This window comes from Lotus japonicus, chromosome 3 (assembly GCF_012489685.1).
Source record: "Lotus japonicus ecotype B-129 chromosome 3, LjGifu_v1.2".
NCBI lineage: Eukaryota > Viridiplantae > Streptophyta > Magnoliopsida > Fabales > Fabaceae > Lotus > Lotus japonicus.
The window spans coordinates 75,897,350-75,916,504 of record NC_080043.1 but is presented as its reverse complement, the minus strand read 5'-3'; the positions used below and the strand labels follow the sequence as shown (position 1 = coordinate 75,916,504).

Genomic DNA, 19,155 nt, shown 5'->3' with positions numbered 1-19,155 from the left:
TATGGCTAGTTTTTTTCTCGATGAAGAAGAAGTGATGATGAAAGGCTATGGTGTTGGTTGTGTTTTAGGATTATCAACCATTAGTTTTTTTTTTTTTTGAGAAGGGAAGAAGATGATGGGTAAGGGTTTGTGAAGTTTTGTCATGAATGGGAAAAAGGAAATGAGAATTTAAAAGAGTGAAGGAGGTGGTGGCTGGGAAGCATCTCTTGGGAAGCATCTCTTCGTCTTCCATCAAAAGTTTTCTTCTCAAACCTTCCACATGCAAACTAAGTTATTCAAAACCCCAATTCGTGCTTAACACACTAAAATACTCTTCCTCCTCCATCTCCTTTATCATTAGTGCAATCAGAGAAAGCAAGGAAGAGATTGAGTGAGAAAGATCATGAGAGGGGGCAAGATTCAGTTTGCAGGTTGGTTATGACGAAGGTTGCGGTGAGTGTTTGAGGTTTTGCAATGAGGGTTCCAACAAGCGCTCGGAGTTTCGTGGTGAGGTTGGGTCTAGGGTTTGATGTTCATTGTGAGGATTGTTGAGAGGGTTTGAGGTTTCATGGTGAGGATTTGGGGTTTCATAGTGAGGGTTTGGGGTTTCACGGTGAGGGTTATGATGAGATTGCGACGAGGGTTGGGGACTATAGTGTGGAAAGTGTTTTAAAATTTAGTTCCCTCCTCAGCCACTACATCATCTTTGTGAACCCTCATCCTCCCAGCCACCATTGTAAGCTTATCCCCCAACCAAGAACCTCTTGTTGACGTCCCACTCCTCCATATGTGCTCGATTTGTTGCAATTGTTCAACGACATTAAAACACTGTTGCACGATTGCCTTCATCCAAATCCAACAAAATGATGGGCAAGCAGACCATGTAATAGTCCCCTTAAATTTAATAATGGCTTAAATATGTTGGAGGCCCCTATAAAATAGGGGTCCTTTGGTTTAAGCCCCTACAAAATTTTTTCTTGGGAATAAGCCCCTAATGAGAAAATAATATATAGTGATAAGCCCCTGCCGTCAACTTCCGTTAAAAAATATATGAGTCAACAAACGGAGCTGACGTGGACCTTTGCCACCTCATCAAGTGGGCCCACAAGCTGTTGACGTGGAAATGAGAAGAGAAATATGAAAATGTCAAATGTGGGATTTGAACCCAAGACCTAGAGCATAATGGGCAACATCCTTCCCACTAGGCTACAAGCTGCATCTTTAATACAAGTGCAAAATTTGATATATATCTCATTTAAACTTACAATTTTTTTTAAAAACACCATAATCAGGATTCGAACACCATACATGGAGGATCATACTCAATGTCCTTACAATTGAGCCACTAGCTCATTTTGTTATTCATGCGCACAACAATATATATATATATATATATATATATATATATATATATTATGTAAAAAAAAGAACAAGAATTCAACCCCACTTAAATCATAAAAAACTATTATTTTGTTCTTTCAGTATATATACTCATTAGTACTTAAAAGAAGTCAATATATGAACTCTAATAAATTTGTAAGATTTAACTTTTTTACGTTTTAAAGTTTTGTAAATATGTTTTTCTATTTACATTTAATATTTTATTTTGTTTCAAATTGATACATTATATTTTTTTGAACTCCAATTGATACATTATATAAGAGCGTATAAGAGCCTAAAAATGTAATTTTTAGAACTACCACATCAAATTTATTTAGCATTATCAGTTTGTTTTTAAATATATATTTAGTTTTGCGCTAAAAATACATGCATAAATTAGGCATTGACTTAGTGGTTAGAGCCTCCTCCATGAACCTCTATGTTTTGGGTTCAAATCATGCTTAGGACATTTTTAAATTTTTGGTTGAAATATTAGCAGCTTCAGTTTAAATAAGATATATATTAAATTTTGCACTTATACTAAAGATGCAGCTTGTAGCCTAGTGGGAAGGATGTTGCCCATTATGCTCTAGGTCTTGGGTTCAAATCCCACATTTGGCATTTTCATATTTCTCTTCTCATTTCCACGTCAGCAGCTTGTGGGCCCACTTGATGAGGTGGCAAAGGTCCACGTCAGCTCCGTTTGCTGACTCATATATTTTTTAACGGAAGTTGACGACAGGGGCTTATCACTATATATTATTTTCTCATTAGGGGCTTATTCCCAAGAAAAAATTTTGTAGGGGCTTAAACCAAAGGACCCCTATTTTATAGGGGCTCCCAACATATTTAAGCCTTTAATAATTCATCATGAGGTCGTAATCACCATAAACAATAACCATAGTGTAACCATCTTCATGTGGATCTCATAGAAAATAGGGGGTAAGGCTAACCATGTAACGACATCAAAGTGTTGGAGGATGGAGCAAGACCGACACTGTTGGTGCCTTGGTGGCTTCAAGGATACAAATAAGACATATGAGGATGTGATGATGGGTCAGAGGTTGCTGGTGGATCCAAATAATAGGATGGTGGTAGAGGTTAACATTTTATTCGAGGAGAAAGGAGAGACGAGGGAGGTGAAATGACTTTGTTGCTCAAGAGGAAAGAGAGTGAATTAAGTAAAATAGAATATTTTAGTAATTTAGTTCATTCAATCTCAACCATATGAATATTTCATATTATATTAAGGTGCCTGCTGTGGTGCCTCCTCCCAGTTGCAGGTATGGTACCTCTGCCTAGTTGGACCAGTAGAATAGAACCACATATTAATGAGGTTGCTTTTCTATTTTCGTAATAATGTTTTTCTAATATTTTTGTTTTTTTAAAATAGAAGTTTTATTATTTGCTAAATGATCCTTACTTTATTAGTTACCTAAGTAAAAGTGAGTTTTTATCCTAGTAATTTCTAATAACTGTTCAAGTGTTGTTCTTCTTCACCTGAGTTCCTCTTCTTCTTCTTCTTGAGAAAGACCCATGGAGAGGTCTGCCACCGCCGCCCATCCACCACCGTGAATATCGTTGTCGTTTGCTGCGTCGTGAAGAATGAGATCCGCTATTAGCCGACCACACGGTCTTTAGATCTACCCTTCCTTGTCTTTTTTAGATCTAAGTCATCTAACCATGTCGTTCTCTTTCTCGCATCCCATATTCTCTCTCTTCCGCCGCCAGATTCCGATGATGACAGAGTTGCGACCTCCTGCAAGTCCGGCGAAGAACCGCCTCATAGAGGATCTTGCGGTGGTGGTGGAGTTAGCAAAATAAAGCTCCTCGACAAGGAAAGAAGAGAGAGACCGGCGAGGCTTGTCGAAGGCGACAATGACGAGATCGAGCTCACGGAGGTGGAAAGATAAAGTGGTTGTTGGCCTCTGTTGTTCGCTGGATTGGGATTTGGGTCGAGGAAGACCTCGTTTTGGACGAAGATGAGGTGATTTTAGTGAACCCATTATTTGCAATTTTAATTTTCCTTGATACAGATATTTAGTTTCAGATAAAATTGTGTTTAGTAACAAATTTTGAAACAGATTTGTATATGAGGAACATGATTTTGCTTATACATGTGAGATGTTGTCTCATGCTTGATGCACGCAAGCTGTTTGGTGATATTCCTGAGAAAGGAGCAAATCTTGAAGGGGCTATATGGAATTGGATTTCGCAGATGCAATTGGATTCCTGCTGGTTCGGGCTCTTAACCATTATTGTGTTTTTACTTATTTTGTATACAGAGTCCAATTAGCCTTACTTTTATGTCTCCGGTTACTCTTTTGTGTATATTGCGATTGAGTCTCATGATAGAATTGGTATATTTAAGTCCTAATAAGAAGAGTATATCAGGTAGATGGTAGTCACACAAATTGTAGTTCAAATAATTGAGAATGATTTGAACTTGTTGAGATTCATAACTTTCACCATGAGACAGATTGTGGAGAAGTTTTTGTGAACAATTTTTTACTGCCAAAATTTATTCTGAGCTAGCAAAAATAAGCTCATCGAAATGTGCTATAAGACCAGTTTTCAAATTGGTGATTGGTATATTAAGGAACATGAGGCTTTGGATCCAGTTTTAGTTTTGATTATGATGATTTGGTCATGTGTGAAAATTTACAAGTCCATTAGATATGGCGAGCATAATGATATCAGAAATCATAGAAGATTCATGTTGCTTGAAGGCTATTATATTTTTAGAACATGAATAATTCTCCTTTGCTTGTTGGATACGGCTACTAATGGAATTTCAGGGAAGCTGTCTCTGATCTTAAAAAGATTGTGGAATGTTTGTGAAGCTTCAGGGCAAAGACACTTTAGAATGGATCATGTTCTTGATTTCTATCTTCTTCATTGTCTAATTTGGGGTTTAGGGTTTATGTTGATTTCTACTTGTTGTAACTGTAAATTGGAAAACTAGAGGTTAGTTTAGGTTTTTTGCATGATCTATTTTTGCTCATGCTTCCACCAAAAGGTTTCCCTTGAAGCTGGTGAATCAAATATAATTGTTATACTGTTACTTTGGTGATTGTTTGATTTGCTAATATATAAGAGGATGTGCTTCAATTATTTGTGAACTACATGTCAACCATATCATATCAAAATATAGTACTTAATTGTCTCGCTTTGTCTCAAATTAGTAATTTTTGTTTCATTTGAATCATATTACAGGTTCCAGCTTATATAATAGCCCAGCTTGTTGGATCGACACTTGCAAGTGGGATTCTCAGACTTATATTCAGTGGAAAGGGGAATTAGTTTCCAGTAACACTCCGAGCTAGTTCTGACCTGCAAGCATTTATGATTGAATTCATCATGTTCATGATTCTGAACTAGCCACGGATAATAGAGCAGTAATCTCTCTTTCATCTCTCTTTTTTACGCATATCCCTGAATCTTCTTTTGAATGAAATTCATGAACATTTGTGGTGCAAAGTTGATTTAACATACCAGTACCATGTTATCAATTGTGTGATATTTTCTTACTTATAGTGCAGATGACTGTGGTGTCCTAAAGTTTCATCGATTTGCATCATGCAGATGACTATGACTATGGCTGAAGATAAAGAAATATGCTTATATACTTGTAGGTTGTAACTTGTAGATGCTCCCTTGCTTTTGGAATCTACAAAGTGGTAGTAGATAAGAATTTACAAGATTGAACAGGGATATCGAGATCAAAGTCATGGTTTTAGCACTTTAATTCCTTGTAAAACGTAGTTGAGATGTACACATTCAATTCATTCTTTCATTCATTAACAGTTTATAATACAAGGTTTTGCAATTTAAAATCATCTAAACTTGACTGCTCTAAAGTTTTTATCTTCAATAATTTCATTAGTTTGCAACTGTTACCATGATTTATAGGTGATTGTTAGAAGTGGAAATTTAAGAGTTTGTGAAGTGGATCTTAAACCCACCTTGGAAGTATGCTTGTTGAATTTAGGAGGAGTGAAGAAGTATTTTTCTATCAAGAAGTAGTTTAGTGGCGGTTACTGACCTCCACAACTTTCTATTTAAATCATATTTGCAATTGTTGGCGGCTGTAATGCATGCAAATGGGGGTTTTAAACCGCCACTAAAATGCGACCCATGCAGCAGTAGCTAAAGTCCACTAAAATGCGACCCATGACCATAACAACTAGAAAAAAACACATTCATTCCCTCCCCCCCCCCTCTTGAAAAAAGCACATATTATATATATAATTCCCTCATATGTTCCTTAGGTCAGAGACTCGTATTGGACCATCCTCGGTACATGTTAGTCCTGGTCATGTCTAAGGCTCTTATTGGGTCACACCTTCCTTATTTTGTCCAGAAGAGGTAAAAGTGAGTATTGGTGATGGGGAAGTCAAAGAAAGATCATATTGGGCCTCATAATGAAGAGTGGCCCAACATGAGTCCCCATGATGGGAAAGTCGAAGAAAGACATAATTGGACCTGATTGGGCCTCATAAGGAAGAGTGGTGGCCCAACATGAGCTCCAGTGATGGGAAAGTCGAATAAATACCTTATTGGGCCTCATAAGGAAGAGTGGTAGCCCAAAATGAGTCCCGGTGATGAGGAAGTCGAAGAAATACCTTATTGGACCTTATTGGACCTCATTTGGGAGAGTGGTGGCCCAACATGAGTCCCTATGATGGGGAAGTCGAAGAAAGACCATATTGGGCCTCATAAGGAATAGTGGCCCAACATGAGTCCCGGTGATGGGAAAGTCAAAGAAAGATCTTATTGGACATTATTGGGCCTCATAAGGAAGAGTGGTGACCCAACATGAGTCCCGGTGACGGGGAAGTCAAAGGAAGACCATATTGAGCCTTATAAATAAGAGTGGCCCAGCATGAGTCTCGGTGATGGGAACGTCGAAGAAAGACCTTATTGGCTCATGAGGAAGAGTGGTGACCCAACATGAGTTTCGGTGATGGGAAAGTCGAAGAAAGACCTTATTGGACCTTATTGGGCCTCATAAGGAAGAGTGGTGGCCCAACATGAGTCCCAGTGATGGGGAAGTTGAAGGAAGACCATATTGGGCCTTATAAGGAAGAGTGGCCCAACATGAGTCGCGGTGATGAGAAAATCGAAGGAAGACCATATTGGGCATTATAAGGAAGAGTGGCCCAACACGAGTCTCGGTGATGAGGAAGTCGGAGGAAGACCATATTGGGCCTTATAAGGAAGAGTGGCTCAACATGAGTCTTAGTGATGGGAAAGTCGAAGAAAGACCATATTGGGCTCATGAGGAAGAGTGGCCCAAGATAAGTCCCGGTGATGGGAAAGTCGAAGAAAGACCTTATTGGGCCTCATAAGGAAGAATGATGGCCCAACATGAGTCATGGTGATGGGAAAGTCGAAGAAAGACCTTATTGGGTCTCAAAAGGAAGAGTTGTGGCCCAACATGAGTCCTAGTTATCATGGACCCAATTAATACTATTTTTTGACAGTTAATTATTAACATTTTTGTAGCTTAGGGGTTGTTAGAAATGTATGTGTCTTGGGTCAGAATCCTCTCATGTGGATTTCTCTCAATTTTTATATAGTGAACAGTGTTGGCGGCTTGTAACCGCCACAAAATGTTACCAGCTGCCACAAAATGTTGCTGCAAAAAATTGACAGAATTTGTGGCGGTTTGAGGACATTTTGTGGCTTTTGAAACCCTCACAAATGTCTACTGTAGAAAAATTGAGAGAAATCCACAAGAGAGGAACCTTCCCATGTGTCTTAGAGGTCTCAGATTCGATCCTTCCTGGCTAACATTTTTAAAAGCGTCACCCTTTAATTTTTAACACCATCTTGCACTTCTATTTAAATCATATTTTCAAATTTTGGCAGCTGAACGCATGCAAGTCGAGGTTTAAAACCGCCAGTATTGTACAAATGATTTTCTACCCAAAACAGATGCATTGTAATCAATTGAAATTGATGAATAAAAAACAAAGACTATCGAGTCTGAACAATTCCAAACTATTACTGCAATGGGAGTATTAAATTTCCAGACCATATAAACATATTGCAAACCATGATGAGATATAACCCAACTACCCAACAAACAAATACACAAACAACCACCCCAACCAAGTAACGAGACTCTGCACAGCAAAATGCAAATTATGCAGAAAGGCAGGAACAATGCATCTAACTAATTGCCACACTCGAAGGATAGAAAACAGCAGGATGTATACTTATGCAGCAGAAGCTAAAGCCCACCAAAATGCAATCAAAAGCCAAGATCATAATATCGAACCCTATGAAAATTATTTGTCGAGAGAGACTGCTACTGTATCCCTTAACCTGTGAATGACAAAAAATAATAATGTACTATTACTATCGAAAAATAATGTTGAGACTAAATAATTTAAAAATAGTAAAAATTATTCATTCATATGTTCCTTAGGTCAGAGAAGCATGCAAATGGATCTGTAACATATTCACAGTAGCATTTGAGTTGTGTTGTGTTGTGTTGGTGATTGGATTGAAGCGTATGGGGAAAACCGTGAAATGGGACCAACAAGGGCAGAAATCACAAGCAGTTTTAAAACATACAAGTCAAGCACATCAAGCAAAAGCATAAACACTTATAGCAGTATGCAGTAGGGTGGGTGGTGCATTTGACTTTTGTATGCTGCACAAAGTAAGGACCCGTCGACAAATTTTGCAAATGCAATGTGGTATTGTCATCTTGCTTAGGTAAGAAAACTAATATCTTGTCATCTAATTTTTCAAACTCTGAATTTCATTCCAGGCTCTGCTCAGTGCTAATCTTCTATTACTTCAAGTAACAATAAGTCAATAACTATTCCAACCTTCAAAAATAAAGATAATCCAACAAACACATGCATTATTTGCAGAACCATGTAACAATATAACAAACATTACTTAACAATATAACATACATGACTTAGAAGTTGATCACACAGTCACTTGCAAATAGCACACACAGTAAGGTATCATATAAGACGTCAAGCCTAATAATTTCTAATGCTCCAAAATCTGGTCCATGCCACACATTGTCATTTATATAATACTTCCTGCCTAAATCACTTTGATCCAAATAACCTACATTTTTATCTTTTTTAAAAAGGTAATGGCAGCAACACAAGAGTGGAAAAACTCATAAAATATCTAAATTATTTAAGCAAGGAGATTAGGCAGCATATCAAATAAAAGAGGTTAAGGACTTGGCTGCAGCAATCAAATAAACAAGATCTGATATCAAATAAAGCAAAGAATACAGATTGAGTCATCAAAGAATGAAAGGCATAACCTTTCCTCTTCGCACCCACACCATCCCACATAAACATGGAGTGAATTAACAGAGAAAAAGGAGCAGAAATTAAAGGAAAACAAGATAAATTGAGATAAAATACACCACCTGCATGTTAATTAATTTCAAACATCACACAAAAGGTCGTGTTTCTTGATGATGAAATTCATCATTTGTGATTGTGATTCTCTGCAAAATTTATTGAAAATTGCTACCTAGAAGTCTAAAACTCTTTCCAAGGCAATTTTCTCAAAATCAAATCAAATATTACACGCAGATTTTGAAATTTGAATCAATAATAGAAAAATTTACAAAATATAGATTTGTGTCCCATGAATTTCAATCAATGAATTACCGAATAGAAGAGAAAAACTACTCACCGAAAGCAGGGATCCCTATAATCTGTGCGCTGTTGAGAGGAGGCAGAGCCAATGATTCTGTAGTGAACGAAAACAAAAAAGAATGAAATGTCGTTAGCAAAGTAACAAACTGAATAATTGAGTGAATCGGTCGTAACTGACAAGTGAGAATCAAACCTGAGCAGACAAATTTGGGAGCGGTGGAGGGGCAAACGGAAGAGAGTGAGAGGAGACTCGTCGTGTTGAGAGGGAAACCGAGGATGACAGGATCGCGGAGAAGGTGGCAGAAGCAGAGGGAGTCCACGGCGGTGGCGAAGGAGAAGGTGTCGCATCACGTGGCGGAAGCAGTGTGAGATTAGGGTTTCCTGTGTTGAAGATGAACCAAGAAAAACAGGAGATGAACCAGTAATATATGTTTCAATCTTCAAACTAAATCTCTCTCATGGTAAAAACTCATATTAACCATAGGCAACTTTCTAAGAATTGCTAAAAAACCCTTCTCAAAAATTAATATCACAAATTATTTCGAATTTATAGAAAAAACAGAAATTGATGGAAAATAAAAAATCTGGTATAATAATTGCCACATGTCACATTTTTATTTGACAGACCACATGGAGGCACCACACCCACATTTTCCCACAGGCACCACATAATTCACCTTATATTAATGATGAAAACATTATCTTGCACGAATACACCATTTAAAAGCTAGTGTACGCCTTTGCTTATAACTTATAAGTGTGTGTGTGTTTGGATTTGAGTGAAATTACTTTTAAATCTTTTCCGGGAAGTGAGATCTCACTTTCGCATGTTGCAAATGTGAAAAAAGATTTTCACTTTTGTTAGCATTACATTGAATGCAATGTAAAATCAAACAGACTCTAAGATATCATTTGATAAACGATGAAAAATGACAATATGATACATACCAATTTTGTTCTATGTTTATCATCAATATCAATATCAATATAAATATCAATCAATATCAATATATATTAGAAAAGAATAAGGGTTAGAGGAGCAAATTAAGTCAATCCCGTTTTGAATGGGTCAAATTTTGAGGAAATCAATTTTTTTTTTAAATGATTATGTTACACATTTAATGTGATTAATGTATTAAATGAGAGTCAAATAAAAAACGTGATTATGTTACATATTTAATTTTACAAAAAAAATGATTATGTTAAATATGAAAATAAATCAAATCCAATGTAATCATGCTCGATTTATAAGAGATTCACGCAAGGAAAAAAGCAAAAAAATATTCAATGGGTAAATATTTTATATCTTCTTTTATTTTAACCTCTAAATTTCCTTAAAAAATAGTAATTTTAACCAAAAACAAAATTTGTGATAAATGATTTAAATTTAAATTAATATCATATCACATTAATTTTCTCTTATTTTAACCTCTAAATTTAGGTTTTGATGTATAAAATACAATCGACAAATTTCTGGTGCAACACATGAATAAAAAATACTAGTATTTTTAAATCTAAGAACAAACAAGATGTAAGGGTAATATTACACTTTTTGCCCTATGAATGAAGATGTGATGACATTAAAAGTGATGGAACTCATTCCAACCAATTCCACAACTTATCATCAATTTTCATACCCTCTATTTGGATTATAGGAGATGGAGTAGAATGAAGTCACTCAAGTCAACTAATAAAATTATAAAATTAGTTTTCTCATGTCACTCCATTCCAATTCATAATATTATATTTTGTTGGGCCCCCATTTTGTTCCATTCCGTTCAATTTTATGAAAATGTGTACCAGAATTGAATGGGTTAACAATATATCGAACGCTTATATAAAGCTTCCTCAGTGACCCAATTTGACACTTGTTCACCCTAGTCTCCGCATTCTCTTCGCCGCCGCCACTCTCCAGGTTCGTTTCCCATCGTAAATTTTCTCTCCTCACCTGAGTTATCGCTTGTTTTTCTTCTTCATTTCCACCTCAATCTTTAGCTACTCCACTTCTCCGCATCATGAATACTCTTATTTCGTTTCTGAACTTTCTTTATCTTTTCTGCTTCTGAATTCGCTAATGTCTAGAACATGTTAAGTTTTTAGTCACTGTTTTTAGCTAAATCTAGTGTTTTGATGTTGTTTCAGTTCTAGCAGACCCATTTTTCTGTGGACAACAAACACTAGTCAAAATGGTAAGTTGAATCGACCTTGCTCCTTGATTTTTTGTTTGTTTAATTTGGTTGGATGTTCGTAATCTGAATTGAGATTTGTGTCTTTTTACAGGTGAAGTTCACCGCCGAGGAGCTTCGCCGTATTATGGACCTTAAGCACAACATTCGTAACATGTCTGTCATTGCTCATGTTGATCATGGTAAGAACTAACATAGGTTTTTGTTTTTTGTTTTCTGGTTACTTTCTCTGTGATGCACTTTCCTGATTGTTGTGATGTGTTCTCTTACTCTATATTTAAGAAGATATAATTGTTTTTTGGTGTTTGGTTGACAAGAAATTATTAGGGTTATATATCTTTTGAGAAGTTCCCTTGTGTCTTTTTTATTTAGTTCAGTTATCTTTTATGTACCTATGACATTAACAATGGTTTGTGATGCAATTGTTTAGCTGTGTATCTGGGTGCATTGTATTTTGTCATATTAGAATATCTTCGATTTTCTGGTCTGAATAATGAATTGTTCTTTTGGTTTCTTATTGCAGGGAAATCAACTCTCACTGATTCTCTTGTAGCTGCTGCTGGCATTATTGCACAAGAAGTAGCGGGTGATGTCCGTATGACTGATACCCGTGCAGATGAAGCTGAGCGTGGTATTACAATTAAGTCCACTGGTATCTCACTCTACTATGAAATGACTGATGAGGCTCTCCAGAGTTTTAAGGGGGAGAGATCGGGCAATGAGTATCTCATTAATCTCATTGACTCACCTGGGCATGTGGACTTTTCATCTGAGGTTACTGCTGCACTTCGAATTACGGATGGAGCGCTGGTTGTGGTGGACTGTGTCGAAGGTGTCTGTGTCCAAACTGAAACTGTGCTTCGACAGGCCTTGGGAGAAAGGATTAGACCTGTTCTGACAGTCAATAAGATGGACAGGTGCTTCCTTGAATTGCAGGTGGATGGAGAGGAGGCATATCAGACTTTTAGCCGTGTTATTGAGAATGCTAATGTGATCATGGCTACATATGAAGACCCACTGCTTGGTGATTGTATGGTCTATCCAGAGAAAGGAACAGTTGCTTTCTCTGCTGGTCTGCATGGCTGGGCTTTTACTCTGACAAACTTTGCAAAAATGTATGCCTCAAAATTTGGTGTTGACGAGTCAAAGATGATGGAAAGGCTCTGGGGTGAGAATTTTTTTGATCCAGCCACAAAGAAATGGACCAGCAAGAATACTGGTTCACCTACCTGCAAGCGAGGGTTCGTTCAGTTCTGCTATGAGCCTATCAAGCAGATTATTAACACTTGTATGAATGATCAGAAGGATAAGCTCTGGCCTATGCTGCAAAAGCTAGGGGTCACCATGAAATCTGAAGAGAAGGACTTGATGGGTAAACCATTGATGAAACGTGTCATGCAGACATGGCTCCCAGCAGCTACTGCACTCTTGGAAATGATGATCTTTCATCTTCCATCTCCATCAACGGCCCAAAAGTATCGTGTTGAGAATTTGTACGAGGGTCCCCTTGATGATCAATATGCAGCTGCTATCAGAAACTGTGATCCTGAGGGACCTCTGATGCTTTATGTCTCCAAGATGATTCCTGCATCTGATAAGGGTAGGTTTTTTGCCTTTGGCCGTGTCTTCTCTGGTAAGATTTCAACTGGTTTGAAAGTCAGGATTATGGGACCAAATTATGTTCCTGGGGAGAAAAAAGACCTGTATACGAAAAGTGTTCAAAGAACTGTCATTTGGATGGGAAAGAAACAGGAGACTGTTGAGGATGTTCCTTGTGGTAACACAGTTGCTTTGGTTGGGCTGGATCAATTTATCACCAAGAATGCTACATTGACAAATGAGAAGGAAGTTGATGCCCACCCAATTCGTGCTATGAAGTTTTCTGTCTCACCTGTTGTCCGTGTCGCTGTTCAGTGTAAGTTTGCATCTGATCTTCCTAAGCTTGTTGAAGGTCTTAAGCGGTTGGCTAAGTCAGATCCTATGGTTGTTTGTACTATTGAGGAGTCTGGAGAACATATTGTTGCTGGTGCAGGAGAGCTTCATCTTGAGATCTGTTTGAAGGACTTGCAAGACGATTTCATGGGTGGAGCTGAGATTACTAAATCTGACCCTGTAGTGTCTTTCCGAGAGACAGTTCTGGATAGATCATGCCGCACTGTGATGAGCAAATCACCCAACAAGCACAACCGTCTGTACATGGAAGCAAGACCACTGGAGGACGGGCTTGCTGAAGCCATTGATGATGGCAAGATTGGACCGAGGGATGACCCCAAAGTTCGTTCCAAAATCTTGTCTGAAGAATATGGTTGGGACAAGGATCTTGCCAAGAAAATCTGGTGTTTCGGACCTGAGACCCTTGGACCAAACATGGTGGTTGATATGTGTAAGGGAGTCCAGTATTTGAATGAAATCAAGGATTCTGTCGTTGCCGGCTTCCAGTGGGCATCAAAAGAAGGTGCTTTGGCTGAGGAAAACATGAGAGCCATTTGCTTTGAAGTATGTGATGTTGTCCTGCATGCCGATGCCATCCACAGAGGTGGTGGTCAGATCATTCCTACAGCTAGGAGAGTCTTCTATGCTTCACAGTTGACTGCGAAACCCAGACTTCTTGAGCCTGTTTACCTGGTGGAAATCCAGGCTCCTGAGCAAGCCCTTGGTGGTATCTACAGTGTTCTTAACCAGAAACGTGGACATGTCTTTGAGGAAATGCAGAGGCCTGGTACCCCACTTTACAACATCAAAGCATACCTCCCTGTTGTCGAGTCCTTCGGATTCTCCAGCACTTTGAGGGCCGCAACATCAGGCCAGGCTTTCCCACAGTGTGTCTTTGATCACTGGGATATGATGTCCTCAGATCCATTGGAGCCTGGATCAGGAGCTGCACAGCTTGTTGCTGACATTCGTAGGAGGAAGGGCTTGAAGGAGCAGATGACTCCACTCTCCGAGTTTGAAGACAAGCTTTAAGTTATTTAAAAACACTAATATATGAGCTCAGCTTAGTATTAGTTTGTGGTGTCTCGTTGTGCTCATCCATAGGATTCTCATCAGTGTCGTTTAAACTAGTTTAGCGGAAATTGCTTAGACTGTTTTCAATGATTGTGTTTTGTGGAGAACGATCAAATGGGAACTAGGTTTATGATTGCATGTGATAGGGAAACTATTCCGAATAGCATCCTTGATTAAATGTTTGGTGAATTAATGGTTTATTTTGTCAATGATGCTTGCATTAAAATCCAAAGGCTTGTCATGCTCACTTCATCCCTTAGCTGAGGCCGGAGGAATAAGGTACATTTTGTGGTTAGTTATTTACCATTTAGTGCGAGCATTTGCAATGAGGTGATTAGTCACTATTGTTAATGGTGGATATTATGAGTTAAAAAAAGGCTTGCTTAAGGCGCTTATATTATGTGTGAATATAATTTTGAAGAATGATTCTGCAATGCAATTATATAAACACATTAAGAGTAAAGCATTCTCGTTTGCAATTAACAAGCTGTCCGAGTCCGATTGAAAGACTTAATTAATTATATTGTAACAATTTAAAAACTGAGATAAATTTTCTGAAAAAGTAGAATTTTTTCTGAAAAAAGTATAATGCTGAATTAAAAATGTCATGTAAGTATAATCTATATAAAGATAATATTATAGGACTTCATTATAATTTTTTGAAATTTAGAGAACTTTGTTAAAACGTTTTGATTCGTTAAAACTGTTACATGAAGTCATGAGAGCTTCTAAAGGGATTGTATTAGAATCTTTGTTATTATAAGTGAGAATCCAAAAGCTAGTTTAGAAGTGAGAATTATCATCTTATATATAAGAATAAACTCTTATACTATATTAGAATTTGGTGTTCTAACTCTACCCTAAAATTAAGCTTATAGTTAAGTATTACCTTCCCATCTATAAGAGTTATATTGACTATATCTCTAGTGAATGTTGGATTTTCAACAATTATCAAATATATATTTACTAAACTAGAATTTTGACTAGATTTTTACTCTTTTACGGGAAAAAACAAAAGAACAAGTATATTTTCTTGCCCACAACTCCAATAAATCAGAGGGGGTGTTTGTGGATTGAATTAGATCGATTTTGAAGGAAAATTCATCTAATCCAATTTATTTGGTTTTTCTATTTCATCATCCGATGGATATTCCTCTGAATTCAAATCCGAACCAAACTGATCCACTCTATAGTAGCTTGGATTGAATTGAGATTTTATGTTTAAGTTTAGTTTTCCCTTAGAGTTTATCCACAAAAAACTCGTGAGGACATAACTCCCAAAGAAGTGAAAGTGAAGATTACAACAGCAAAATGTGACTAACCAAGGAGACGCTCTAAGAAAAACCCCCCAAAAGAATTAAAATCCTGAACAAGATTCCTAAGTGAAGACCCCACAGAGTCTCATAAAAGAGCTATACAAAATCGGGATCCAAGGAACAACGCCAAAAGTTATAAGAAACAAAATAATGCAGTGCTAAAGTACCCAAACAAGAGCTTACACAGCAGTTTAAAAAGAAATTCCCATAAATTACAACTAAGCCAATAACTGTTTTTGAAAAAATAATAACTGTTTTAGAGAAATGATTTTTTAAAAATTAAATAAATTGTATGTTATTTGATATTAACTACCATGCATGTGTGTTATTTTATATACGAAATATAATTAAGTATTTAATTATACTAAATAATCATGTTATGAATAATGTAATATTAGTTCTTAAAAAAATTTAAGGATATATTTTTTTTGAAAGAAGGATAGTTAGGCTCTATTTATTTGTGTCACTAAACTATTTATAGAAAAATAAAGCATAATCAGTAGGTTTTTTTTCTTCTGAATAATGCAAAAAATAAAATTAATTTGAAAAAGGAGGTGAATTTTTTTTTTAGCTGTATGGGGTAGTTTTTGACAGGTGGCGGGTGAGGTGGTTGGACTTTATGGCATTCGAAAGGAATCTCGCGAATGGGTATAGGACAAAAAGAGAATCTGGTTGCTTTTTCAGTGTTGAATGGCATGAACAATAGACATTCGCAAGGTTCTAAGAGAATGCCTGTAAGTCAAACAGGAATTTGCAGCTTTTCTAACGTGCAGTGAGAATCTGGTTGCTTTTTCATATGAACAGTATGCATTCGTGAGATTTTAGGAGAATGCCTGACATACTTCGCCCCTTCCCTATGTGCTGCAGGTTGGGTGACAGGGGAACAACATGCATTCGCATGCTTTATAGCGAATGCATTAAAAAGGGATTCGAAATATAATTTGTGAATCCCACTTAATATAACCCAACCCTCCGGACCAGATTTCTTCTAAACACCATTTGCAAATTTTCTCCTAAACTTCATACGTTCTAGTTGCTAAAAAATCATCAGAGATGGATCAAGTCATTGTTTTCGTGTATTATGGAGGTGGAGTTTCCAATGGCAACCAATGTGTCATTTTTGAAGGTCAGACTAGGTCCATGCATCTCAAACGCAACATTACATTCGAGTGCTTGAAGAGGAAAATTCACGAGAGGTTGAAGCTCCAAAGAAACCAAATAATTTCAAGACTCATTTGCAGATTTATGAGTAACTCAAATCCCGTATTTTTTTCACCTCTTAAGCTATTTGATACTCAATACGTGAATGTCATGATGGATGGATTTGGTCGGCAGTCTTTCATGACAACGCTCGAGTTATATGTTGATGTTGTTGATGCTAGAAGTTCATCAATCCAAGCCTCAACGTATTCGATGAGTACGCAACAGACGTTCGCTCATGAAGCCGGTGGTAGCCATGGCGTTGAGGAGATTGTTCTGTTGGGTGTCACGAGTAACTTTGAACAGAAGACCGCTCAGATGGGTGACACAGTGAATTTGGGTGACGATTATCGTGACACTGATAAAGTGGATGGTGACGAGATTTTATCTTCAGATGACCATGATGAAGATGAAAGATTGGGCGACAAAGGTGAATCGTCTGACTCGGACGAGGATGGCTTTGACGGTAACCCTGGACCTCCTATTGGGTTACCGACACCGGTGAATGGACCTCCTGAATTTAACTCTTCAGGCTAGAGATGGCAATGGGTATCGGACCCATAGGGTACCCGCTAAAAATACCCACAATGGGTATGGTAAAAATTCGCTAGATGGGTATGGAGTTGGGTATGGATAATTACCCGCAAAAAATAGTAGGTACGGGTGCGGGTATGGGTATTATAGTACCCAACCCGCCCCATACCCGCACACACTTTATTAATTATTTTTATTATATATTACACACTTAGAAGTATATATATGACAACAAACTTAATTAAAGTCATAACTTTCTAACTTACTCTTTTAAAAATGAATTACTTTAGTTATTAAATATTTGGATAGACTTTTGTATTTTTAATTAATACTCTTTATTTTATAATAGTAGTTATATTATTTTCTGTTTGGATAATGAAAATTGTATTTTCGTTAACTAAATTGCGGGTAATGGGTACGGGTACAGGCATATAGGTACCCAAAGGGTACGGGGACGGGCATTCAAATTGCTACCCACGCAGGTATGGGACGGGTACGTGTATCTTTTGAAAACGTGGGTACGGGGATGGGTACTATAGTACCCTACCCATTGCCATCCCTACTTCAGGCGTTGTATTTCTCCATATATCGTGTATGATATAAATCTTCATTTTTACAGGTATCCCAACCCCATTTTGGAATGAGTCTTCACACTATTCATATATTAACTAGGAACACTCGGATGAAGAGACGAATTTTTATACTGGCGCGGATGATCAGGCATCATGGCAGCTAATTGATGAATTATATAAAGGTCTGTGTTTTGAGACCAAGAAAGATGTCCAGATGGCCCTCAAGCACTATTCTTTTAAGCTAAATGAAATTTATATTGTGGTCGAATCCAAACCCACATACTATGTGGTGAAATGTCCGAATGGGTGCTCTTGAAGGTTGAGGGCAATGTGTTCTAAAAAAACTGGAATGTGGGTGGTAACTAGGTGGGGCGGTCCGCATACGTGCATCAATATGATAGCGTCACAGGACCACAAGAAGCTGACCTTCCTACGAGGGGGCGACCGGGTGGTTATCTTGGTTTTTTTTTGGGGCAGTTCCTGGAATCCTTTCCCAAGCCCAGATTTGGAGCAAATAAGTACAACCACTGATTTCTTGTCGTTCAAAATCGGTTGCATGGCACATCTCTATCAGTAGTAGATATCGGTTGCATGGCTGAATCCCAACTGTACGTGGCGGCCAGGGCTAAATTCTCTATTAGTAGTAGATATCCTAGAGGCACAAAAGATCCTGTGTGGTAGGGTAATAAGAAAGTTCCAATCAGGCGCAAAATGAATGCTCTTGCAACAAATTCCGTTTCCGCCGGGTCAATTGCACGTAGTTGCTCAAAGTTAAAATGGTTAATTAATCATTTCAACTTTAAACTGCTTCATCTAATAGCACCTTTCGGTGGAATTACTCCTAGCGCACGATGCACAAGGTTAGACCAGTCACACCATGTCACCCCGGTAATAGGTTGCCCATCAATATTTAGTCCCAGATGAACGACAACATCTTGAAGAGTGATGGTGCACGGTCCAAACGACATATGAAAGGTGTGCGTCTCAGGCCGCCAACGCTCCACTAGTGTTGATATTAACACTTTGTCCTGTTTGATAGAACCAGCTAAAGCGACCTTGTAAAATCCAGCTTGACGAACATATGCTTCAATTTGGGGAGGGACACCATTCAAAGGAAAGTGGGGGGTTTTTTGAGGTTCAAGATTTTATCATTTGTTTGGTTCCAAACATATCTCGACACATGCGTTTTTTGCTTGACCAACATCGTCGTATTTCTCGGGCCGAGAATTACCATTCCTTCATCCGCATTTACAAAACCTTCATGAACATTTTGAAACTTTAATTAATAATCGAAAGTAAGACAATATAAGGAAGTTATTACATGCAACCAAAA

At 37.7% G+C, this 19,155-nt stretch overlaps 1 protein-coding gene across 1 annotated transcript; it reads left to right on the top strand.

The window, feature by feature from the left end:
• The first annotated feature begins 10,813 nt into the window (after nt 1–10,813).
• LOC130745951 (elongation factor 2-like) lies at nt 10,814–14,409 on the top strand. Its single transcript, XM_057598412.1, has 4 exons — nt 10,814–10,923; nt 11,151–11,197; nt 11,289–11,376; nt 11,718–14,409. The coding sequence occupies exons 2-4, from the start codon at nt 11,195–11,197 to the stop codon at nt 14,156–14,158; spliced, it is 2,532 nt and encodes an 843-aa protein (XP_057454395.1). The 5' UTR covers nt 10,814–10,923; nt 11,151–11,194; the 3' UTR covers nt 14,159–14,409.
• The last annotated feature ends 4,746 nt before the right edge of the window (nt 14,410–19,155 follow it).

Coding starts and splice junctions, on each gene's coding strand:
- LOC130745951 (XM_057598412.1), top strand. Junction 11,377..11,717: donor CATTGCTCATGTTGATCATG/GTAAGAACTAAC, acceptor TTCTTATTGCAG/GGAAATCAACTCTCACTGAT.